Here is a 27,177-nt window from a genome sequence, read left to right as displayed (position 1 = left end):
TGTAGACAGGGAGGAGTTTATTGTTGCAATGATAAGTGGAGAGAGAGCAGGGAGGGAGGCTTTGACAAAGCTGGAGGGGATGGGGTCAAGAGTGCAGTTGGCAGTTTTCATTCCTATGAGGAGTTCAGAGAGGTCAGTAGGGGAGATTGAGGAGAACCGAGCCAGGGGATGGCAGGACAAGGGGGGGCAGGTGGTTGGAGGGGGAGCGGGTGCGGCGGTGGTCAAGCTGTTGTAGATGTTTTCAATTTTGCGTTGGAAGAATGAAAGGAAGGAGATGCAGTTGTCTACTGTGAATGACTGGGTGGTGGTGTTCAGGGGGCTGAGGAGTTTGTTTATTGTAGAGAAGAGTGCTTTTGGGTTTCCAGAGCCAGAGTGGATAATTTGAGAGTAGTAGGTGGAGCGGGCGCGGGAGAGGGCATATTTATAGTGTTGTAGATGGTCCTTGTAGGCCTGGGAGTGAACTGTGAGACCTGTTTTATTGCGGAGTCTTTCAAGTTGGCGAGCACGAGTTTTCATCAGGTGGAGTTCAGGGGTAAACCAGGGAGCAGAATGGGTGAAAGAAACGGTTTTGGTTTTTATAGGTGCAAGTTGGTCAAGGCAGGAGGAGAGAGTGTGGTTGTAGTAGTCAGTGAGGTCAGAAGGGGTGTGGAGGTCAACGAAGGGAGAAGTGGACATTTTTTCAGAGAGGGTGGATGAGAATGAGGTAGGTGAAAGAGCGTTTAGCTTACGGAAGTTGATAGTGCGATAATGCCTTGGTGCTGGGGTGGGGATGTTGATGGTCAGAGTGATGGCTAAGTGGTCAGAGAGAGTGAGGTCAGAGCCAGAGAGATGGTGCAAAATTAATCCAGTAGAGCAGACAAGGTCCAAAATGTGACCACGGTTATGGGTAGGAAAGTTGACATGTTGAGTGAGGTTAAAGCAGGTGAGTAAATCAGTGAAGTCAGTGGTTATCGTGGAGTCAGTGGAGTCCATGTGGATATTGAAATCACCAAGGAGGAGGATTGAGGGGGAGAGGGAACATAGCTGGGTCAGAAAGTAGGAGAAGTCAGACAGGAATGATGGGTGTGGTTTGGGAGGGCGGTAGACGACAGCCCTGACTGACTGTGTGTGACCAGAGAGTTTAAAAGCCAGGTGTTCAAATGATGGAGCAGATGCGATGGAGATGAGGCTGGTCCTGATGTCTTGTCGGTGAATAACGGCAATTCCACCACCTCGGCCCTCCGAGCGTGGTTTATTGATGTAAGAATATCCATTGGGTGTGGTGAGGTTGAGTGCGAAGTAGTCCAGAGGTTGTTGCCAGGTCTCAGTGAGACAGAGAAAGTCCAGTTTATTTTCCAGGATGTAGTCGTTCAGGATGAGGCATGTGTTGTTGAGGGAATGGGTATTGAACAGGGTGAGCTTGATGTTGTTTTGTACGGCGGGTATGAATTCAGGCGATTTGGCCAGGGTTCGCAGACAGGAGGTGCGATTGTGTGCGTTGTTGTGACCAGGTGCGCTGGGACGATGAGTGGGAGTGCGCCGAGCCGACCAGAGGACGGGGATGGAGTGACCTGATTGTAAATAAACAAACTTACGACCGGAGCCACGGTGAATGTACCTGTGTCGACGCAGGAGTCCATTTGATTTGATTGCAGAGATGCATGATGGGGTGGAGCGGGTATTAAGCAGGAGAAGCCTTGCGGCGGAGTACCGCAGAGCCATGCCAGCAGGAGCGAAGAGACAGCACAAGGCCAAGGTCGAGGAGTGAAACAATGGCCACAACCCACGGGATCGGGCCCGAGGAAACAGCAAAGGAGCCGGGCAGGTGGAGCCAGGACCGAGCAGAGGGCAGACAGGAGCGAAGAGACGAGCACGAGGCCAAGGTTGAGGAGGCAAAGCAGGAAATGCAGCGGCAAACGACCGTCGCCGCTAATCAAGATCATCGTGGCAAACCGCCATCACCACCGCTGCAAACAATGGGCACAACCCACGGGAGCGGGCCCGAGGAAACAGCGAAGGAGCCGAGCAGGTGAAGCTAGGAGCAGCAGAGCAGAGCCGGGACCATGCAGAGGGCAGACTCAATGGCCAAAAATCCGCCACGACCACCAGAAAAGCAAGATACGGACAATGGTCCAGTCAGAGAAGCAGCGAGCAAGTGACGACAGCGTCCTCTCAGGACCGGACCGCGGGGAGGAGGCAGCTTTGAGGAGGTGGGAGGAGGGAGAATTTGGGAGGGATGGTTGGGGGGTAGATTTGAAGGGGAGGGGTTGGGGGGGGGGAGTTTAGGAGGGGAAGGGCAAGGGGGGAGTTTAGGAGGAGAGGGGCAAGGGGGGAGTTTAGGAGGGGAGGGGCAAGGGGGGAGATTTGGAGGGGAGGGGCAAGGGGGGAGATTTGGAGGGGAGGGGCAAGGGGGGAGTTTAGGAGGGGAAGGGCAAGGGGGGAGTTTAGGAGGGGGAGGGGTAAGGGGGGAGATTTGGAGGGGAGGGGCAAGGGGGGAGATTTGGAGGGGAGGGGCAAGGGGGGAGTTTCGGAGCATATAGTGAGAAAGAATTATAAGAGATTGAATATTTTTTTGAAATGGAATGAGTTGAAGAGGAAATTGAAGGGAGCCTTTTAAATAAGAAGAAAAACAGCGTGTTGTAATAAACCACTGAATGAACCACTGAAGGGGAAAGTTTAAACATATTTAAACAGAACTGTGAAGAACAATCTTATATTCACAAAAATACCAATGGGGAGAGGGAGCCGAGAGGGACACCACGAGTCACTTGAACAGGGCAAAAGGTGGAAGGCAAGGGGATAATGGGGGCGGGGCGGGACAGCGCACATGGACAGAAGCGCACGATGGAACAAAAGCACACGAGGAGAAAGGGAAATAAGTTTTGTTTTTTTGGGGGAGGGGGAGGCTGGGGGGGGGGGGGTTACAACGTTAGACAAAGAGTAGATGTTTGGTGAAGTTTGGGGGAGAAGGGAAAATCAAAAAACCTAGCAAAACAGCGAAGGAAGGAACAACCTTCGACGGGGAAGCCCGAGGCTGCAAGGCCTCGCTGGCGACGCAGCAAACAAACGAATAATTTATGAAAGATGAACACCGAGAAACTTCCAAGGGGCACACTATAAGTTCACACACCGAACGATAAATACAGTTTCGACAAAATACAATTGTGAACAGACTTAACTTTGAAAACGTGGAGACCATGTGGAGCTTCGAAAATCCCAAGCCCAAGCCTTTGGGTGTACAGCTCACTTCAACAGCAAAGAGCAAACCAAACTAAACGTCTGAGGTTTAAATGACAGGTTCCTCCAAGATCCTCTCTAATGATGTTCTAATCATTTGCACCTGAGCTGGTGCACCTGATTCTAATTTTAGGTATTTGAAGTAGTGATAAATGTAAAGGTGTACTTACTTTTTCCACATGCGAAATTTGCATTTATGTTTATTTAAATTATACAATGGACTACAAAATGTAAATGTTTCATGATATTTGTTATATTATATCACCGTTATCTATCAATATTGTTGAAATGAAGATCAAATAGCTGTATGTTGAAATATGTTGAAAAAGTCAAAACTTTACATGGGGTGTACTTACTTTTTCACGTGACTGTGTATATATTATGTTTGTTGACTTCATCAATAAACACCATGTTTAGCCATTGATGTGAAACTTTGGCAGATTTTTTGAAATTGAGTGGTCTTTGAGTTGGGGTCCGAAAAGACCCCAGTTGGTAAGATTTAGTCGTAAAATATATTTCTCGGACTGGGGTTAAAGGCTTTTTCCATCCTTTCAATATGAAGATCACGGAACTGGAATGATACTTTTGCGCTTGGCAGAGCACTGGAGGCAACACTTGCATGGACATTTTCCTCACTTTAATGGATATACCACACAGTAGATAAATCCCGTAATGGCAGCCCACAGATGCTGCACTTTCACCTCCAGCCAACCTATCTAACAACTCGATTTTTTCACCCAACGTCATAACCTTTCTCTGACTTTTGGCACAATTAATTTTGGCCATCGTTTTACGTTTGGGCGCCATTAAAAACGGTGCACGAGAAACAACAAAAGGCTCGTAATTGGAGATAATCAAACACGAGGACACAAACGACGACTCATATCAGCTCAAAAAACGCGATTGGTCGAAATGAAATCCCACGATAACTAAATCGGAACACAATAGGTTGCCCGCAATTCGTCAACCCATAATATTTGGGTGTTCACTGTAGTTTCTGAAACAAAAGGCAATTCCAGACAAGAAATCCACTCCATTTCTTTCATTATATGTCAAACATTCCTTTATTTGATTTAAAAAAAGGGAAAGTAGAGCTTAATCAAAAGCACAAAATAAAATATATAAATCATTTGTGAACAATGTGCTGTTGTTATAAGTGTGAACTCCAACACTACCTCCAACCACTCCAACAATGACATGCTACAACTACAACAACAAGCAACACTAACTCCAACCCACATCAGCAGGAGCAAGCGAAGCCTGCAAGAGCTTCACATCACGGAATAGTCGCAAACTACTGGTCCCACGAGCAGCAATAACCTTCCGTGACCCTGTAACATCTCTGTCATGTGTGACAAACTTTCCCTTTCTTACGGTCTCTGCTTCTTCACGGTCCATTTTTCCTCCATTTTGGTCATGGGAATATCTGAAATCTGCTCGACCCTTACCCTGATCTCCCTCTTTCCTCAACAAACTCCCTCTTCCACGAGTTTCTCGATGCACCTTTGTGAGCTGCAGTAAATAAAAATGAAGACAACAATAAATTATCAAAAAGTATGTTAAAATAGACAATCTTGTGATATAAAAAAAAAAAAAATTGTCTTCATTATATTTCCTTAAATAAGTTACATGAAATTAATCGAATAAGTTTATGGCCTTGTATTATAAAGCAATGCTCGCCGTTGCTCAAACTTATCATCCTTCGACAACAATACACGTCTTTTTATGGAACAAGCATCTTAATTTTAATTTTACTTGTGCCATGGACTTGGCGATCAACAATGAAATGTCATTCCATCTGCAACTCCAAACATCCCTGATATTTACACAAATCACCCCAACAAAATCCATCGGTTAGAACATCGGCACAGACCCGATACATTCAGGGATTATGCAAAACTAGCAACGGTGTCTAGCATTGCTGGGCAATGCCGGGACCCTCCTCCCACCCATTCTCCTTCCTCCTCCCACCCACCCATCCTCACTCCCACACCACCCCTTCCCCTGCCTCCTCCCATCCCACCCCTTTCCCCAGGCCCCTCCCATCCCACCCCTTCCACTGCTTCCTTCCATCCCACCCCTCCCTCCCTCTAGACTCCCATCCTTTCCCCGTGACTGGTAGTGGCTCGTGTGTTTATAAGTTATGAATTGGGAAAACATGACGTCTTTTAAAACTCATATTAAGGTGTATAGTGGTAAAAACGTGGTCCTATAAAGTTTTGTCGCAATTAACCTTGGGAGCTCGGAGGAGAAGGCAGCCATTACCAAGCAGCTTGTAGAGAGCTAGTCAAGTGGCTTAAACACTCAAGCAAGCACTCCAACGAACGGTTGATAAGGAATGGCTGATCGTGTGTTTGTAGGATATTGAGTTATAAGCGACACGTCACTGTGCCCAGTAAACAGGAAGTAACCGTTTGATGTCCCAAAATGTGGAGACTGGCAGTTGGGTTTCTGGGCCGTTGGAAAGAAAGACGTGGCTTGGCTAAAAGGCGGTGCATGTGACGCTGGGGTGAGGAGGGACGGCGTGGTCTGCAGAATTGTCTTTAGATGTTTTAAAGAAGGAATTCCCTGTCATGAGAAACATCTAGAACCATAATTATTATAGGTGTCTGTTGGACCACCTAATTAAAGCTAAGGCTGTTCTTTCCCACTCTTCTGGTCAGGGATTCAAGCAGGTGGGACACCACTCTCCACATAATTCCCCATCCTTACCCACTATCCTTTCTACCCCCATGAACCCTGCCGAGCCCAATTTCCTTCCCTCTTGCGTTGTCGGTCGCAGTTTCCTCCTCTCCTCTCTCTTTTCCTGGTCATTCATTCCCTTGCTTATCGAGTTCAACTGTTGCCCCACTATTCATACTCTTGTCCTCCATAAGCCTCAATATTGTAAGCGTGGAGGGGCAAAACAATAGCCCAAATTGCATTGTAGTGGTTTTGACATAAGTGACATGAAATTATTTCAGAAAAATGAAAATAGTTCCACCAAAAAAAAAAAAAAGTAAGCAAAATAAATGGCTTGCATCTTTTGGTACAATATTAAGGTTTTAAGTTATATCATCCTCATAATCAATGAAATGTGTAAAGCTCCCACCACTGTCAACAACTATTTTAATTTCCACAAAGTCTCACCCTCGGTGATCCCCTGACATTTAAGACTCCACCTTAGACATCCAACTCACCTTAATGACTCTCCTCAGTTGTGCTGTCTTATTCTCAAGACGAGTTGTTATGGCAGCCAGCTCCGCATTAAGCTCATCTCGTCGCTGCGGAGGGGCACATTCCATTCTCCTTTTCAACTGCCGCTGCTCCCTGATCACAGTTGTAATGAGTAAAAAGAAATGGAATATGTCACACGCACAGCATGATTTAGTATGTGGCCTTGCATTAAAAATAAATAAATAAAATAAACAATGCTTGACGTTAATCAAACTTATTATAATCCTTCTACAGCAATACACGTCCTTTTATAGAAGAATCACCCTAATTTTAATTACATTGACATCACATTTATTGGACGACATTTATGATACAATAACCTACACAGTAAGAAGGTTGGTTTAGGTATGGATAATGGGATGAAAGGATAGTGGATAAGGATGGGGGATGGTCGTGCACTGCCTCCTTGAAGCCCTAGACGGAAAAGTGGGATTGAAGAGTCTCAGGAAGGCAGTTTCACAAACAGAGATGAAGAACAAAAGTTGAGGTGTTCGATTCAGTCTGGATTTTGAGAGTTTAACCAGGTGGGGGGTTCATGAAAGAAAGCATGCATCCTGGAGTTGTTAGGGAGGGTCAGAGGGCTGAGCAAGCACAGCAATTTATTTTAATTTTTCCTGCTTGGTGGTAAGCAGAGGCCACATTGTGCCAATACCTGAGCTCAATTACAAATGACGGCCTCAGCAGCATGCTGTGATGGCCGAATGACCGATCCAAAGTAAATATTCACAATTAAAACATTTATGACATCAGAGATGCCCAATGCTACAGTGTTTTTTTTTAATGTTGTAAACCCCAGTCACAGACTATATTAGTCAAGTTCACGATGTTTTTTCGTTCAAAAATTTTGGAGATTAGCAAAACTATACATTTTTGGAATATTCAGAGCATGAGGAATCCAAAAATTAATGTTTACATTTGCGTAGACACCTTTGCGAAAATGACACTCAGGACAGTGATGAAGATCTGTAAAAGCATATTCCTGAATGGTATAGACCTAGTAGATCCTGTGTATAGGACTTATAGTTCAATCTGATACTAACAAGGCTGCTTTCTTGCTTTATAAACCCAAACCTATAACTTAATAGGATTTGCAATATCATGTATTATGTAATACGGTTATATCACAAATATAAAGACAATGGTTTTCAATTACCTTTGTTTGTTGCTTTTCTATAATCCTGAGCACTATTTTGAGGCCTTTATTGGATTCCTTGACCCAGAAAACATAGGATTAGCATATTTCATTAAGTTTCTAGGTTGACTCGAAGCCGAGATCGCGCAAAATATGTATTTTATGGCGGCCATTTTGAAAATCCAAAATCTGTGTCTGTGCAAATGCCAACATTGATTTTCGGATTCTTCATGCTCTGATGATTCCAAAAATGTACAGGTTTGCTAATCTCCCAAAAGTTTGAACGAAATTATATTTGTTAACATAGTGAACCTGACTATATAATCCTCATTGAGGCCAGGCCTTAAATAAAAGAGAAGAAAAGTGTGTGATGAAAAGCGTTTGATGTTTATTGTTGCGAGACAGAATGTGAGCCCAGCAATCCTGACAGTGCAAGATGGTGCCGGGCACTACTTTAACGCTCCGACGTCCGAATAGTAGTACAACCCCGAGCGGTTGCTGTCTACAACCTTCTACCTAAAAAAACGCGGTCCAACTGGATGGGTGTTTTTTTTTATGAGACACCATCTCCTTATTGGATGTCCATTGGCTTCTGAAGGGAGTTCATCTGCCCTTTAACAGGTATTGTTTTTAGTCCTGCAGGACGTCACAGTCACCCTCCCCACTGGCAAGCCAGTGAGGGTAGTGGGTTTAGTCGCTGATGACCCAGCCATGCGGCAGGTAGCATTGGGTTACATGCTACCAGTGGCAGTCAAGAAACTTTAACATGCACCTTGTAAGAGTCGTTCAGATGAACCAATGCAAGCTGTTTAGTTATATCTTTCAAGTCCAACTGAAGATCACAGCATCATGAGGCAAGTGCGCAGTTGGGAATGCCAAACAAGACAGCACTTGCATCAATCATGTCTTCCTTAATAATGATAAGAATCACACAAGGCTATAAGAATCACAAAATAAGTGATACCACCCCCTCCCAACACCAACACATCGATCACTTCAGAGACCAGATTCAGGACCCCACATATAAAAATAGGGCTGTGGGTCCTGAAGCTCACCTGGATCAGGAGCAACAGTCACTCACACCCCCCACATATCGCATCAGATCCTGATAATTTTAATGCCGTGAACAAACTTTGGTACATCATGGGCGAGGAAGGTTGTGATCAAAAGTTTCATTGAAATTGTGCGTGCAGTTTCAGCGAATGAATGAATGATCGTTTTATGGCCATTTAACCCCGCTAGAGTGGGGGTTAGCCTTGCGGGCCCCATGACAATCATGCTTTTCTGTTTTGAGGCAATGTTTTTATGGCCGGATGCCCTTCCTGACGCCAACCCTTGGTCACGCTCTTATGATGCGCAGGGATTCGGTGCACCTAATCTAAACCGGGGTACACACCGGGATCATTCATCCCAGCAAGCTGGTACTCAATTGTGTGCAGTTTCAGTGAAGAAAGCAAATACATATTTTGGGGGTGGGGTCAAACACCCCCCCCCCCTCCCTCCCCATAGACACCCTTAATGAGCGCAGATTTGATGCGGTCAATACAACTTCATTTGGCATCAGGTATGAAGCTTGTGGCCAAGTTTAATCGACATTGTGTGTGTAGTTTCAGAGAAAAGAGGAAATACCTATTTTGGGGAGTCAACCTCCCCACCCCCCAATCCCCCCCCCCCCCCCTCAGCTCCCTCCTCTCCAATGTAGACCCCCTTATTGAGTGCAGATTTTTATGTAGTCAATATGCCTTTGTTAGGCATCAGATATGCAGCTTGTGGCCAGGTTTCATCAAAATTGTGTGTTTGTTTCAAGCGATAATGACTGAAGAGTTCACAGACTCACTGACTGACTGACTGACTGACTGACCTGCGGACACTGCTCGATCACATAAGCTCACCGGACTACAGTCCAGTTGAGCTAAAATCAGCAGATGCTCAAAATGAGTATGTAACCTGGACCATACATACCCAACCAATCAGATAAGGAGTTGTACATACTCAACTTCAATGTTTGTTCGAAGACACCGACATGGGCATTTATCCTTTCCCTTCAGATAGAGCCATCATTGTAGGCCTGAGGTTTGGGAGTGGTGCTGGGATCGAAGAAAGAATCAAAACATCAATGATGGGGGGTGGGTTCCCAATGGATGATCCAAATGGCCATCGAATCAGGCACTCAAAAGCTGAAGGAATTCTTCAGATATACATCTCTATACCTCTCTTCATCTCTCAGTATTTTACTATTTCATCTGCAGCCACAGCCCTCTTTTTCCTTTTGCCCTTCTTCCTCCAAACTGTTAACAGGAAGTTACTCAAATAACTCCTGCCCCCCCATCAGTCATCATGTTTTTGTCCATGTGAGTAACCTCTCATGCAACTCTGGCAGTCCAGAGATTCCTGTTGGCAATATATGTCTCAATTTTGCAATCCCCTCTCTTCACTTTTCCATTTTCCTGACCCTCCCTCTTATCTTCTGATTATTCGCCTTTCTTCCCCTTCGATATCTGCCCCTCTGTCCATCCGGGAAAGTTGCAGTTTGCAAACCTACAACCCATTCCCGTCATGCACACACAGCACTGCTTTTCTTAGTGCCTGCAACTGCCCTTTTTCCACCCTGGCCTTAACGTGTGCCGGCTTATCACCAAGCTCAGGATTCAAAAATGAAACGTATCTTGCACAAAATATGGGCTCTCAGCCACCAACTCCTTCACTAATTACAAATGAATCAGGGATACCCTGTGATGACAATGTTTCTGTCAACAAACAATGTCTGGTAGGGAAACATTTTTCCCTCCAACAGGCAGGTTGGTGGTCTTTCTGTCTTCTACCGACTCCTCTCCAGCCTTGCTCCTCCAGCTCTCTCTGGGCTGTCCCCCAAATATTCCTACAGGTCGCACAAGATCGCTTGCAACCCTCTTATGGTGAAACTGCCAAAATCTAGACTCTCTGCTCACCTTCACTTCTTCATTACTCTTTTCTCCCACCTCTGGAACAAACTCCCTCACTCTCTTCAATCCCACCATCTCTTATCTTCCCCCATCCAAAACCTTGATCTTTTCTACCCCTGCTAATTCACCACAGATACACTTTTTTGAAATACCAACTTCTTTCCTGGAAGTCCTAGCAGTGTCCTTGTGTTTTATACTTCTCCAATCCCCTCCACCCCCCTTCCCACGACTCCTCCCCTCAAGCCCTCTCGCTCCCACAGATCTCCCGATGTCCCTGCTCTCAAATGTTGTGTTTGTGTGCTGCCCCCTCTCTCCCCATCTTGTCTACTGCTCCCTTATTATATGTTTTATACCTCTCCCACCTCCCCCCAAGCCCTCTCCCTCCCACAGTTCTCCCGATGTCCCTGCTCTCAAATGTTGTGTTTGTGTCCTTCCCCCTCTCTCCCCATCTTGTCTACCGCTCCCCTTATTATATGTTTTGTGTGTCTGATTTTTTTTTGTGTGATTAATGTTAGCTCTTTCACGAGCCTCAATGTTGTATACAAAATATGTATATATATATATATATATATGTATATATATATATATATATATATATATATATATATATATATATATATATATGTATATATATATATATATATATATATATATATATATATATATATATATATATATATATATATATATATATACAGACTTGGCATTTAATATGGAATTTTTTTTTTTTGTGGGGGTGAACTTACTTTTCAAGATGTCTTAGAACCAAAAGTTCATTGGAATTATGTTGAAATTATTCTAGATTTTGTTAATGTGACCTTTAAAAGAAACAAAAACCACATTTGACATTTCGAAACAAATAAATTGATCCTTGAAAGTTATGTAAACTGATATCGAACTCAATTCATGGACAGTACTGTGTTAAACTTCTGTACGTTTTCCAGAAGTATCTCTTTATTTTGCACATTAGCCAAGTTTTTTTTTAACAAAAACAAAAGTTAAATTATGACTGGGATTACGGACAGTAAAATTACAGTTCAGTACTTCGTGTAACCCCCACGAGCATTCAGGAGAGCACGTACACGTTGAGGCATGCTGTTCACGAGATTTGCCAAGGTTTGGACAGGAATCGCTTGCCATGCAGTGACAATAGTCTGCTGCAATTCACGCACAGAGGTCGGCTGCTGGTCCAAGTGGTCGATTTGACGCGTTAATTCTTCCCACAAGTTCTCTATCGGATTCATATCCGGGGACATGGCAGGCCACTCCATATGCTCTACACCACGGTCAGCAAGAAAGTGTTGGATCATGCGAGCATGATGAGGCCGTGCATTGTCATCTTGGAAGACAAAGTTTCCTCGAAAGGCTGCACGAGCAAATGGAAGCAATGTTTCTTCCAGAATGGCCCTGTACTTGAACTGGTTCAGGTTTCCATTCAGAACAACCAGGTCAGTTTTGCCCCCTGCATGAAAAGCAGCCCAAACGGTCACCCCACCACCTCCAGCTTGGACTCTTGGCACGATACAATCTTTGTTGTAGGCTTCATGCACTTGTCTGCGCACTCGGACGCAGCCATCTTGACGATAGACCAGAAATCTAGACTCATCACTGAAGATCACGTGATTCCAGTGTCCTGGCTGCCATTGACAGTGCTCTCTGGCCCACTGCAATCGGCGCTGGTGGTGTTGTCTGGTCAGGCGTGGCTTTCTCAGGGGACGCCTGGCACGATAGCCTGCTTGAACCAGTCGTTGGTTGACTAGCCTTCTGGATACAGGCACATTTGTCAGTTGCTGCCACTCAGCCCTAAGCCGATTAGCTGACTTGGTACGGCCATTGCGGACTAACCGGTGCAGCTGGCGATCATCCCTCCTTGTGGTTCTGCGGGGACGTCCTGGCCTCGGTATTGGAGTAGCCACACCCCCTCTGAGCATTTCGTTTCGGGATCTTTGACACCTGACCTTGTGTGATGCCATACTGCCGAGCAATAGCACGCTGTTTCATGCCGTAATTTCGTAAAGCCACCACTCCATGACAAACAGCATTGTCGAGTTGACGGACCATCTCCAGAGGAAGCGGCAATAACTTTTGGAGACGTGCAGCAGTTGTTTTCCACTAATACAGAACGCAACAACCCTTGTATACCCAACTGTGAAACCAATCATCAAATGCACCTGTCTGTACATTTTGCCACGCGACCTGTCATATAATCCTGTTGTTGACTTCTTGCTGCGACAGACAATCACTGACATGGTTCTTTCAACAAATAAATCACCAAAGTGTAAAAGAAACTCACCAGATTGATATACTGAGTTAAGAAAGTAAACCCAAGTCAAGAAAAAAAAAACATTCCATATTAAATGCCAAGTCTGTATATATATATACAGTGAAACCTTGACTTACGAGTGCACCAACTTACGAGTTTTCCGAGATACGAGCCGTCGCTCGGTCGATTTTTTGCTTTGTGATGCGAGCCGAGATCTGAGTTATGAGCGAGCGAGCTTACGCCACCCGCCACTAGGTGGCCCAGCGAGCGTTCAGTTCACGTGGTTATCTTGCCGTGCAAGCATCTCTGCCGTATCGCTGTTGCTTTGTTTTCGCATTTTGTTTATTTTGGAAAATTTCTTAGTTTTAACCATGGGTCCTAAGAAATTGAGTGCCAAGGGCAGTGCTGAGAAGAAGAAAAGGATGATGTGCTTGGATATAAAACACGTAATCGTCGAAAAACATGAGCGAGGTGTGCGTGTTGTCGACTTGGCGAGGCAGTACGATCATAGTACTTCTACGATATGTACGATTTTGAAGCAGAAGGAGTCGATAAAGGCTATAACGCCAGCCAAGGGCGTTAAGATTATTTCAAAGCTCCGGACCTCTGTCCATGAAGAGATGGAGAAGTTGTTGTTTGTGTGGTTGACAGTGTCATTAAATACAGTGAGTAAATACAGTGAGGAGTGTGAGTAAATACACTTAATAAAACCAGTTTATTTCTTTACATTATCTTTTATTATGTACAGTATATACGAGGTCGTGCTTGTTTATACATTATTTGTTATTTATAAAGTACATTTTTCTTATTTAAAAACACGTAACAAAAAAAATTGGTGTGGTTTTTGGGGGGCTGGAACGGATTAATAGCATTTCAATTCATTTTAATGGGGAAATTTAATTTGAGAAACGAGCAAATGAGTTACGAGCTCGGTCACAGAACAAATTAAACTCGTAAGTCAAGGTTTCACTGTATATATCAGAAAGCATCACCACACATCTCTCTACCTTCTCTTCCCTTCCCACCCGCCACCCCACTCACCTTCAGTATGGACATCCAACATCTGAAGACTCCGTTCACATATCTGTCCCTACAGGTTGCTACTGCCACACCAGACATTGTATGTTTAACAGAAACATTCCCATTACAGGGTGTCCCTGACTACTTTTTGTCGATCCCTGATGATTGTCTCTCTCATTGTTAATTCTCAACCTAGCCCAATTGCTATTTATGGGAATAACTCCATCATTCACTGTTCCATGTTCTGTGGTAACTATCCCTTCTCCCCAACCTCTTGGAATACCTTTGGTTGTGTATTCCTCTCTGTAGCCACCCAGTGTTTGTTTGTGGTGCACATCTACCCAACAGTGGCAACTTCACATGTACAGTACTTATCTTTCCACCAACATGAACCAACTTATAACCACCCATTGCAACTCTCTTCTTGTCACCTTCAACTAGCACAATTCCAGTTTGGTGGGACTTGACTCAACAACAACCAGCCAGGGCATTACAGCAAAGGACTTTAGTGGCTGTGGGTCTGATGAAATCTATGAACTTCACACCCTGGACTCTGATCCTGATACATCCTCAATCCTGAAACTTTCCATCCAACTTCACAATGCAATGAAGACAGACAGAGACACACACACACACAACAACCAAAGGAGGGGAAGACACATCTGACCCATTTGGCTCTATTGACCTGTTTTTTAACCGCCTTCGTTCCTGTCTAACTCGATCGGCTTTTTCAGCATTCCGACCCTCCCAAGCAAATCCAGGATGCACACTGTGACCACCCACTATCAGTACCATTGCCATTTTACCCTCTTTCTCATTACTCTTCCATGACCTTAGATTTTGTATGCAAAAGAGCCAACAAGGAAAATTGAAAATCATTCCAAGGCATTTAAGCTAAAAGTTTTGATAAACTGGAAAACTGTAGCCACTGCTACAATCACCTGTTTTCATCAAATTGTGGACATCAACCATGAGTACATGTCCAAGGGGGGAATTCGATACCACAAATAGCAACGTACAAGGGAAAGGATCCACCGACAATTGTATTCCAACCAAATGGTTTAAAAAAAAAAAAATTGTTATCATATAGATTATAGAGGTACATTATTTAAAACAATAACTTGCAAATTAAAAGCTGCTGTGTATGACTCCTTCACAGGAGGCATTTTGAGATAACGTCGTAAGGATGGATATATATGATTGGAATTGAAAGGGATGGATCAATCATAATTGGTGAGTGCGTTCTCGTTTAAAAAAATACGTATATATTTAGGCATCCACTTATCAGTGACATGCTCGTTATTGATTGGGTAATTTTGCATGTGTTAGTGAGCGAAATAATGTTTAATGGCTCACCCAATTGGGAAACGTTCCAGGCAATGGTTTCTGTAGTGTTTTAAATTAACAATTGTACAACTTGTACAGAAAATATAACACTTTGCAATTTCGTTTCATTTATGCATTTCATTGTTTTAAACCATAGATAAGTCAATTCTGAGCACAAGTCGAGGCCCGGACTTGCAAAAAAAAAAAAAAAAAGTATCAATTTGTATGCCGAAAAATAGGTCAGTACTGCTACTTAAGTTGTGGAGAGCCTCGAAAGGCTTGTAAATATATTGCATACTGGAACAAGACACATCCCTCTACTTTTCCATGAATTACAAGCACATTGGTAGATAATATACACAATGACACGATACAGGATTTAAATCAACAATTCCACCAGCATATGATATGTGCACAGATGGATCATGCCAAACAGTTACAGCAACAGTGAGGAAGGCTAATGTAACATATGAACTAGCAACACATGCTTTCACTTTGTGAAAGGCCAAACGTAAAGACAAGGTGCCAAAGATGTACACATAACATTGGTAACAAGGATTGGAAAGGTACACTTGTGTTTGTTGATTCCATTGATCTGAATGCTGTAGGCCTGTGAGCATGTGTCTGCATGTGTGCGTGCACATATGTTGTATGTTTGGCTATTTAAACATCTCGAAATTCATTAACAGTTTAATAGACTGAATGGAATTGTAAAGTGCAAGTCCTACTTATTCGGCACTTACAAAGTCATGTGATCAAATGCATCCTGCACAGCCAAGAGGAGGTCATCGAGCTCCCCTGTGCTTGGACTCGGTGGTGACTGGGAGCCAGAGTGTAATGCAGGTAATTGCTGTGGCAATGATCTCTCGGTGCTTGGATCATTTTCACGACAGCAGAGACGGGGCTGATGCTGCTTTAGAGAGTGCAGAAGGGAGTGGAGTCTGCCAGGAAGAGATTGGCTAGGATTTGATGACTACGGAAGAGGTAAAGAGGGAAAAACAAAAACAAAAGCCTCATTCAGAGATAGACAGTCACAAACACACAGAGACAGAGCTGGAGACACAAACACACAGAGACGGAGCTGCACCAAAATACAGAGACGCACACAATCGCAACCAAATATGGAGAGGAAGACACGCAAACAAAGCGTAAGACACACAAACACAAAAACGGAGAGGGATGCAGACGCGCACACAAAGACGAAGATGGGTGCAGACGCACGCCCAAAAACAGAGGACACACGCCCAGAGACGAAGCGGATACATTTGCACACTCAAAAAAGGATACAGAGATACCTAAAAGGCTACAGCCACACACCCAAAGAAGGCTACAGCCACACACCCAAAGAAGGATACAGCCACACACCCAAAGAAGGATACAGCCACACACCAAAAGACAGACAATCAGGAAGATGAGCAGGTGGTCGGACTGACGTACAGGACAGGAAAGAGACAGGCAGAAAGAAACAAAAGCTAAAAGGTGGGCATGGGCTCGTTCTGGTAGGTAACTGTGGGAAATGTGGAGCTCCTGAAACCATATTTACCGTTCCAACAACAAAAGGAAGCTGTTTGAGGTTGAGGTGATAGTGATAACGAGGGCCCCGGTCCTGCAAGGATAAAACTATGGCATTTTAGCAAATAATGAAAAGAAAATTGCATCACTTTCCAAATTGTTACAGAAGAGGGGGTACTGTGTTACGAAACAACAAACCTATTCAAAAATACTCCAGAAATTCTAACGCTCATATGTGCAATGTGCAAAAGATTTGGCAAATTAATCACAGCAATTATTTCAAATAAATTATTCACAAAAGGAAACTAGTGTGATACGGAAATGTATAAGCAAATTATGTTGATGAGCAATGATAATGACTGCAGAGTTGTTTCTTCATCTCTTGCCCACCACAGTCTGATGACGAGCTTCCTTTGGTTGCTCTCCATTCTGGTTCTCAAAAGGGCATTCACCTCTATGTAAATGTCCCTGATAGCCAACTTTTGTCTTTGATCCACTTTCCATGCGACCACTTTTAGTCAACTTTATTCCCTCTTTTCCCAGGCCCGCCACATCCTTTCCCGGCTGCATTGCATTTTCTTCAACACAATTGTGGCTCGGGCTCCTCAATGTTCTTTGAGATGGTGGCAAGAGCCGGTGAATAAGCATTTTATTATTCTCAATCCCCGTCTGCAACTGGGGTAGGGTGTTGGAAATGAGAGAAATGGGAACAGGATTTTATAGAGTTCATGCATGAGTTAAATGACATAGGATGTAAATCTATGTCTGATGGTACATTGATGGATATCATTGGGACAGAGAAACAAACTTTATTAAGAACTTTGGTGATAAATTACCGTAGCTGTTGTTTCCATCACAACCTGCCTCTCCTTTTCTTCCTGCTGGAGTTTCTGCTCCAAATCCTGCATTTTATCCTGAGAAACCATAAGACCAAGTTATGACATTCCTTGGGTGCGCATGGTGGCTAATACTTTGTGGGGATGCGGAGATTCATACCTGTGCCAAACACTGAGTGGCCGATAAGTGCAAATATTCCTTCTCCAATCTATCCAGTTTATTCCCTACATGCACAAGTCCTCCTTTGCAAGATGAGTGCTCAGAGTGCAGTCGATTTCCTCCTTGCTCGACTGGACCCCATGCTGGTCTTGGGCCTGCCCTCTCAATTTCCCGCATTCCGTGCTCTTTTCCTGTCTTGAAGACAATCTGTTCATCTCTGTCCTCAACACTTCCTCGCACTCTACTTGGAGAGAAATTTGGGAGGAGTGAGGCACTAAACTGATTCGAGGAGTTATGTGGTGTCTGAGAAACCACATGACTGGCAGCTTCAGTTTCCTTGCCTATAAAAGGAAAGGGAAGATGGCCAGGAACAAAAGGAAGTAAATGCATTGTAAAGCATGCAAGGGACATAACCTTGTAAAGGAGTATGTTGGTTTCCTAATTTAGTTGATAATAGTATGGAAATAATGTCTGATGAAATTTCAATAAGAATTTTTTACCATTTACAGAAATATCCAGAATAGTCCTTCATATATGTATATAACAAAGCCTTTACAAATACACCTCGACCCTGACATTTACAGGGGATACGTTCGTGGAAAATGCCGCGAAAGTCGGAACCGCGAATGTGGGGGCATTGTTTCAGTGAAAAAAGGGGGGGGGATAGGTTCTGGGCATTGCAAAATCCGCGAATGTCGAGGGAAAACCCCCTTTGAGTGGGGTTGGGGGGATTGAGTCGCTACAATCTCCACGGTGTGACCCGTTGCCCTCCTGTCACGTTTGGTTGAAATTGGATAATGACTGAATGTATCGCGGTCAAAAGTATACAGCCAGACAGAAAACAAAGTGTATTGTTACGTTTATGGGGGTAGGTAAGAGAATACCGTAGGAAAGGTGGGATTGTATAGAAATAGCATGGAGCATTTCGATGTATATAAGTAGGGAAAATGTAGCTTATGGTTGTTTGGATGTACATTATATGGGGGTTGATGCCATGTTAATTAGAGTAGCGTTTAAGGTTAATTTCCCCTGTAAGTGAAACCCTCTGTGGCCATCCCTAAAATTATAACAACCGCCGGCCAAGCAAAGCAGGACCCAGCCAAGTGATTCATGCTCCCTGGACACTTAAGGCAAAGACCCGTCAGGAGAGGTGGAGCGACCGTAGTATGGTGGGCGGGGGGACATGGCCGGCAGGCCACGCCCCCAGAGTGACGTCGTAGGGGGGCGAGGACAAAGAAGCGCTTGGTTGTTGGACAAGCTGGCCATTTTTAATTGCCGTGAGTGGAGCAGTTTTATTAAACGATCAGAAGGAGCATTGACTGCTGGGCTCTTTCATGGGCTGGAGGCCGCGCTGTACACCACCAAACAGTGGAGAACACAAAGAGGGCGGTCTTCGCTACTCACATCACGCTCTTCGAGTCCTCGCTATGCACGGCGCCTTCGTCGCCATCTTCCCACGCGGGTGGCTCAGTTGTGCTTGACTCAGCTAAGTGCAAAAGGGGATATTTTTTATTTTGGTTACTTTACCCTGTGTGTGTGTGGTCGAGTTTGAGTGGAGGATCCTCATCTAGAATTTTACCTCGGCTTTATTTTCGTTATTTTCGTCCACGCATATTTTCTTATAAATCATTATTGTGCATTTTATTTGTCGCGTTGTGTTTAGGTTTCGGGAGTAAACTCGTGTGCTCGTATAATTAAATGCTTTGTGGCTCTTCCCTCTCACGCACGTCAGTAACCGCCAAAAATTGAGATCGCCTCGGGAGTTTAAGCTGGTTCGGCCCATCCGTCCCAGGCTAGTATTAACTAGCTACGGACGCAACAGTATTTTAGTACGATTGGCATATTACTTTTGCAAAAACGAAAGTGCGTCAATAGGAAAGAGAGGGGGCTGTGATTCTCGCATGCCTTGGTATATGTGAAAGAAGGCAGCTAATAAATAAGCTCTGCTCCATAACAATTGTTATTTCTTCATAAAACAAAAATGAAAAACAAACTCTAAAGTTGTCTCAGCCACAAAAACAAACAACCATTATTTTTACCATGTGTGTACAAAACCAAGCTTGAGAGTTAGCATTTACCTTATTTTCCATCAAAAAATCAAATGAATTGTTTCAACACTCACTGCAGTCGATATTGGAGTGCCGTCGACGAACTGTCACTTGAACCAGGGGTTATTATAATTCCATTTAATGGTGAAGTCTACCTTAGGTCGATCTGATAAAGACAATTTAAACACAAGTTGTGATTATTTCACCATTTAGTTTACATGCCCAATTTTTGGTTGTTTTTACCTCCGCCACCTAAGGTGGATGGAGGTTATGTTTTCACCCCTGTCTGTCTGTTTCTTTGTTTGGCTGTGAACAAGATATCTCAAAAATGTATGGACGGATTCGGACGAAATTTGGCAGAGAGGTAGCGCATGTGACAAGGACAAAATGATTACATTTTGGTGAAGATCTAAATATGGATTCAGATACGATAATGATTTAATTCACAAGTGATTCTTCATCATTGAGCGATAAGGCTAAAACCGATACATATCACGATATCACAAAAACCTATGGACGGATTTGGACGAAAGTTGGTGGACCGTTTGTGTGTGTGTGACAAGGACGAATCGATTCGATTTTGGTGAAGATCTGAATATGGATTCGGATACGAGAATTATTTAATTTTTAAGTGATTCTTCACCATTGACAGATTGGGCGAAAAGCGATATATAACACGATATTTTAAAAAGTTATGGACAAGTTATGACTAAACTTGGTGGACGAGTTGGTTAGGTGACAACAAGCCGATTAGATTTTGATTCAGGTTCGAATCCAGATCCGCCCTATCAGTGGGATACAAAACATAAACTGTTCAGCCTGGCAGAGGTATGTGCTCTACCGAGTGCCTTTCTAGTTAACCCAGTGATAATTTGAATACTACATGTCACTGTCTTATCCTCAAACTCAGACGCAATGACATTTCTCAACCAAACGTTGTCATTGGTATGCTAAATGCCCCGTGAAAACAAAATGTATAGCAATGTTTTATGCGTAAGACATTTTTCAAAACAAAAGGGTTGCTCTTTGGCGTGCACGTCAACATTTGGTTGAGAAAATTCATTGTCCTTGTTTTTTTGTGTTCTGTCAACGCAAACCAACTTTATTCCATATAATGACTATTTTTACAATGTGGCAGAAGCCGTTCATCTGGTCACTACCACGCTGTCTTAAAGTATCATGCCGTTAAATCAATGTGCAGTGTACACTCGAGGTTGTTCATTATTACTGGGTTTCACATACCTGTGTATCTTTTGGCTAGTGTCAGGCGGTAGGCCCGGAGTCGTGAGGTGAGAAGAGACATCTGTTTTCGAGCATCATTCCTCTCTGACTCCAGCTGCTGGATTTTTCGCCATAAGCTCAATAATGCCGTGCACACCGCTGGACAAACAACACAGAAGTGCACAAACTTTTAGCAACCACACCGCACAGTGGGTGAGATCAAGTGACGTGAAAACTTGTTTGTAAAGCTTTTAACTTGTATAAATATTCAATCAATCAATAATAACAATAATAATTTGTTAAAACTCTAAATGTTGCCGACAGAAGGGCTTGTACGCAAGCAGCCAAGTGAGCTATGGATTCAGTGAAAATGGTAACTATCGATGCAAACTGGGCAGGTTCAAATCCCATTTCCGGCTGCATCACTCTTTCCTTGATATTAAAATGTCATGCACGACCTTCCCCATGAAGTTTGGTCGTCTTGTTCAAAATCACGATACAAATTCTGTCCATGTTTTCAGATATTTCTTTAATATTTTAAGATTGATCACAAATAGCAGATTGTGCATTTCTGTACCTACTTTTATGTATTTAATAACAGATACAGACTTATCCCGGTGTGTACCCCGGTTTAGAAAAGGTACATGAATAGGTACCATATCCCTGCGTGTCGTAAGAGGCGACTAAAAGAGCTGGCGTCAGGAAGGGCATCCGGCCAAAAAACATTGCCTCTAAAAGAGAACCATGACAATTACAACGACATATGGGCAGGGTACAGCCCGAAGCACCCCGTGGGGGACCCCACTCCCTCTCGTCAAAACTCAAGGTGGGGAACCCGATCGAAGCAAGGGTGGAAATCACTCCATTTATGACGACGAAACGTCTGATGCCGGACATGGAGATCGGTTTCTGAGGTTTGGGACATGGAATGTAGGGACAATGACAGGGAGATCAGGAGAAGTGGTGGAAGTATTGGTCAGAAGAAGAGTGGACATATGTTGTGTGCAGGAGACAAGATGGAAGGGAAGTGGCGTGAGAATGGTGAAGGGTAGGCAGGGACAGAAATACAAGTTTGTGTGGCAAGGGTGCCCAGAAGGCATGAATGGTGTTGGTGTCCTGTTTTCTGAGGAGTTTGTAGACAGTGTGTAAAGCATGTGGTGAGGTGGAAAGAACTGGGAAGTGGCCATGTGCTGTGTGCAGGAAGGATGTCGGAGTGAACTCCATTCAATGTACAATGTGCGCTGAGTGGGTTCATCAAAAATGTCGTTTGAGAGGGTCATTAACCAGTGTGGCAGCTACATTCAGGTGTAAGGTGTGCACAGAGGGAGCTGCAGATGGAGGAAATGTTGAGTTGGATCTTGGAGATGGCGTGAAGCTGGAAGGTGTGAAAACATTTTGTTACCTTGGAGACATGCTGAATGGAGAAGGTGGATCAGACTCGGCAACGGTTGCTCGAGTGAGATGTGCATGGAAGAAGTTTCGGGAACTGAGTGGCGTGCTGGCGAGGAGGGGAGTGTCACTGAAGCTGAAGGGAAAGGTGTATGCTGCATGTGTGAGAAGTGTTATGATTTATGGGAGTGAGACATGGGTAATGAACGTAGAGCAACAACGACGGCTGGAAAGGGTGGAAATGCGAATGGTTCAGTGGATGTGTGGAGTATCGTTGAGAGAGAGGAAGACAAATGATGAATTGCGAAAGATGATGGGAATAGAGCCTGTGATGGATGCTGTGAAGAGAAACAGGTTGAGATGGTTTGGTCATGTGTTGAGGAAGGATGAAAGTGACTGGTTGAAAAGAGTAATGGGAATGAATGTCGAAGGAAGTAGAGGACGGGGAAGACCGAGAAAGACTTGGCTAAAGGTGGTCGAAGAATAAATGCGGGCAAGGGGGTTAACAAGGGGAGATGCAGAAAATAGGGCAAAATGGAGAACATTGTCATGGGGACCGCAAGGCTAACCCCCGCTCTTGCAGGGAAAATGGCCTTAAAATGCCTGTTGTTGTTGTTGTTGTTGTTGTTGTTGTAGTAGACAGTGTGGTGAGTGTGACTAGAGTGAGTGAAAGGTTGATGATGGTGAAAATGATGATTGGAAAGCTCTTGGTGAAAGTCATCTCGGGATATGCTCCGCAGGTTGGTCGGAGCGATGGAGAAGGACAAGTTCTGGTGTGCGACAGAGAAGCTGATGGAAAACGTGAAAGATGAGTAAGTTGTTGTGGTAGGAGGATACCTAAATGGACATGTGGGAAGGAGTATGGACGGTTTTGAGGGAGTTCATGGGGGTTACGGATATGGTATGAGAAATGGGGAAGGTGAAAGGATTTTGGAGTTTGCTGATGGAGCTGATTTGTTGATTTGTAATACTCAGTTCCAGAAAGAGGATAATAAGCTTGTTACATACACGTCAGGTGGGTCGACGACAACCGTTGACTACCTGCTGGTGTGTAGGCGAGATAGGGGGCACCTCCGGGACACAAAGGTGATAACGGGGGAGGAGGCTGTTTCACAGCACCACTTGGTTGTCTGCGACATAAGGGTGAAAGGTGCGAGGAGATCTCGGCGGGTGAAGTACCAAACGAGAATGAAGGTGTGGAAGTTGAAAGAGGTGACAGTGAGGGAGGCATTAAAAGAGAGGCTGAGTATGGTAGAGGATGATGTGGTTGAGCTTGAAAGTGGTTGGATGTCAATGAAAGATAGTCTGTTGGGAGCCATTGGTGAGGTATGTGGATGGACAAAAGGACCACCGAGGCACTCGGAAACATGGTGGTAGGATGATGAAGTTGGAAAGAAGATTGACGAGAAGAGGAAGAAGTTCAAGGAGTGGCAGAAGGCGAAGGGTATGGGGGCAGAAAAGGCAGAGCATGAAAGTTATAAGGCAGCCAAGAAGGCTGCAAAGAAAGAGGTAGCAAAGGCGCAGGAGGCATGGAGGAAAATGTTCGGAGAACGCTTGGATTTGGAAGAGGGTCAGAAAGCAGTATTCAGGATTGCAAAACAGATATCGAAAGAGAGGTGCGATGTGATGGGGGTGAGTTGCTTGAAGGATGAAGTGGGACAAATCGTTGTGGACCCAGATGGAATTAAAGGAAGATGGAAGAGATATATGGAAATACTGTTGAATGCAGAAAATGAATGGGATGGCAACATAGAGAGTAACCCAGTTTTAGGACCGGCAGAGAAGATAACCGAGAAGGAAGTTGAGGAAGCGATAAAAGCAATGAAGAGTAGAAAAGCGGGAGGGCCGACGGGAGTTGTGGGAGATATGTTGAAGGCAGCGGGAAATTGGGGTGTGAAGAGAATGACAAAGATCTGCAATCTGGTGGTGAAAGATGGCCGCATTCCAGTGGATTGGGAACTGAGTACCCTCGTCCCTCTATAAAAGGGAAAAGGTGACCCTCTGCCTCTGGACTGTGGCTCGTATCAAGCGATAAAGTTATTGGAGCATGGAATGAAGGTATTGGAAAGGGTGTTGGAGAGGAGGATAAGGAAGAAAGTGAAGATTGACGAAATGCAGTTTGGATTTATGCCAGGAAGAGGAACGACAGACGCGCTTTTTATTGTGAGGCAGTTGCAGGAGAAGTACATGGAGAAGAGGAAGAAGTTGTCTCTTGGGTTTGTTGATCTGGAGAAAGCATTCGACAGGGTTCCACGTGAAGTAGTGACATGGGCATTGAGGAATTTAGGAGTGGAGGAATGGTTGATCAGAGTAGTGATGGCAATGTCCAAAAGAGCACGCACAGCTGTAAGGACGAAGGACGGGAACAGTGGTGAGTTTGAGGTGAATGTGGGAGTGCATCAGGGGTCGGTACAAAGTCCAATCCTATTTGTAGCTGTGATGGAGGTGCTGGCTCAGAACGTAAAGGAGGGTTTACTGTGGGAGTTGTTGTATTCAGATGATCTGGTGTTGATTGCAGAAGGTATGGATGGACTGAAGGAGAAGATGAACAAGCAGAAAGAATGTATGGAGACAAAAGGTCTGAAGGTGAATATCGGAAAAACGAAGGTGATGGCAAGTGGTAAAGCATGTGGTGAGATGGAAAGAACTGGGAAGTGGCCGTGTGCTGTGTGCAGGAAGGGTGTCGGAGTGAACTCCATTCAATGTACAATGTGCGCTGAGTGGGTTTATCAAAAATGTAGTGGTTTGAGAGGGTCATTAACCAGTGTAGCAGCTACATTCAAGTGTAAGGTGTGCATAGAGGGAGCTGCAGATGGAGGAAATGTTGAGTTGGATCTTGGAGACGGCATGAAACTGGAAGGTGTGAAAACATTTTGTTTCCTGGGAGACATGCTGAATGGAGAAGGTGGATCAGACTCGGCAACGGACGCTAGAGTGAAATGTGCATGGAAGAAGTTTCGGGAACTAAGTGGCGTGCTGACGAGGAGGGGAGTGTCGTTGAAGCTGAAGGGAAAGGTGTATGCTGCATGTGTGAGAAGTGTTATGATTTATGGGAGTGAGACATGGGTTATGAACGTGGAGCAGCAACGAAGGCTGGAAAGGGTGGAAATGCGAATGGTTCGGTGGATGTGTGGAGTATCGTTGAGAGAAAGGAAGACAAATGATGAATTGCGAAAGATGATGGGAATAGAGCCTGTGATGGATGCTGTGAAGAGAAACAGGTTGAGGTGGTTTGGTCGTGTGTTGAGGAAGAATGAAAGTCACTGGTTGAGAAGAGTGATGGAAATGAATGTAGACGGAAGTAGAGGACGAGGAAGACTGAGACAGACTTGGCTAAAGATGGTCGAAGAAGAAATGCGGGCAAGGGGGTGAACAAGGGGAGATGCAGAAAATAGGGCAAAATGGAGAAGATTGTCATGGGGACCGCAAAGCTAACCCCCGCTCTAGCAGGGAAAATGGCCTTTAATTGCCTGTTGTTGTTGTTGTTGTTGTTGTATACGGACTATAAAAAGTAAAATGGCCCGTCAAACAAGTCAAGAACACCACTGTATACACATAATTGCATAATTAAATTCCTTCTTCCAGGTCCTAGTCAGTTGTATAACTGTGAGCCTTAGTGCCATGTATAACTGCGAGTCACGTTAAATCACGTTAATTACATTTGCCTTGTATAACTGCTAGCCTCAGTTTTGTGTTGGTGATAAAGAGGTACACAATGAATCAAATTAAATGTATGATCGTTTTAAGGCCATTTTCCCCGCTAGAGCGGGGGTTAGCCTTGCGGGCCCCATGACAATCATGGTTCCCTGTTTGAGGCAATGTTTTTTGGCCGGAAGCCCTTCCTGACGCCAACCCTTAGTCGCCTCTTACAATGCGCAGGGATACGGTGTACCTATTCTAAATCGGGGTACACACCGGGATGATTCATCCCGGCAAGCTGGTACTCAATTTGCCGACCTCGAAAGGATGACAGGCTGAGTCAACCCCCCTGGCGTTAATTCAGCGATCGACCGGGATTCGAATTCAGGATCCTAGGATCCCAAGCCAGCACCCTAACCACTAAGCAAACACAAACACCAATACCAGGCAACACAATGAGAAATATATAAAAGATGCACCAGAAACTAGAATGGCACATTGGCAGGCACACTTTCTTTTTTGTTTGCATAGTCAAGGCTTGTGGAAGGGCTGGAACACAAAACTGATCGGGACAAACAGTCACGTGAAAAAGTAAGTACACCCCATGTAAAGTTTTGACTTTTTCAACATATTTCAACATACAGCTATTTGATCTTCATTTCAACAATATTGATAGATAAAGGTGATATAATATAACAAATATCATGAAACATTTACATTTTGTAGTCCATTGTATAATTTAAATAAACATAAATGCAAATTTCGCATTAGGAAAAAGTAAGTACACCCTTGGCTCTAATAGGTGGTATTGCTCCCTTTGGCAGAAACAACCTCAAGTAGGCGTTTCTTATAACTGTCTACCATTCTCTGACATCGACTGGGAGAAATTTTTTCCCACTCCTCCATGCATAATTCTTTCAGCTGTGCGATGTTTGAGGGGTTTCTTGCATGCACAGGTCGTTTCAAATCCCCCCCACAACATCTCGATGGGATTTAGATCCGGGCTTTGACTTGGCCATTCCAGAACCCTCCATTTCATTCTTTTCAGCCATTCCTTGGTGGATTTACTGCTATGTTTAGGGTCATTGTCATGTTGCAAGGTCCACCTTCGGTTGAGCTTCAACTTTCTGACAGATGGCCTCACATTATCCTGAAGCACCCTCTGGTACAAGGAAGAATTCATAGTGGATTCTATGATGGTGAGCTGCCCAGGCCCTGATGCAGCAAAGCTGCCCCAAACCATAATATTTCCACCAC

The 27,177-nt window shown here is 44.3% G+C and overlaps 1 protein-coding gene across 4 annotated transcripts in view; it reads right to left on the bottom strand.

Moving 5' to 3' along the window:
* Positions 1–3,838: 3,838 nt before the first annotated feature.
* Positions 3,839–27,177, bottom strand: part of LOC137416970 (centrosomal protein of 57 kDa) — a 30,500-nt gene continuing 7,161 nt past the window's right edge. For all 4 annotated transcript variants that reach the window (XM_068102672.2, XM_068102674.2, XM_068102673.2 and 1 more), the window contains exons 3-10: positions 20,914–21,051; positions 17,624–17,964; positions 17,464–17,541; positions 17,018–17,302; positions 16,659–16,721; positions 15,859–16,088; positions 6,396–6,525; positions 3,839–4,728 (exon numbers count right to left, since the gene is read on the bottom strand). In XM_068102672.2, coding sequence (XP_067958773.2) covers positions 4,441–4,728; positions 6,396–6,525; positions 15,859–16,088; positions 16,659–16,721; positions 17,018–17,302; positions 17,464–17,541; positions 17,624–17,964; positions 20,914–21,051 — 1,553 coding nt within the window. In that variant the 3' untranslated portion in view covers positions 3,839–4,440. The remainder of the gene's footprint in view (positions 4,729–6,395; positions 6,526–15,858; positions 16,089–16,658; positions 16,722–17,017; positions 17,303–17,463; positions 17,542–17,623; positions 17,965–20,913; positions 21,052–27,177) is intronic.

The sequence above is a fragment of the Myxine glutinosa genome, chromosome 1, assembly GCF_964187855.1.
Source record: "Myxine glutinosa chromosome 1, kmMyxGlut1.1, whole genome shotgun sequence".
Classification (NCBI taxonomy): Eukaryota; Metazoa; Chordata; class Myxini; order Myxiniformes; family Myxinidae; genus Myxine; species Myxine glutinosa.
The sequence above is the reverse complement of the archived record's forward strand: the minus strand, read 5'-3'. Positions and strand labels throughout refer to the sequence as shown.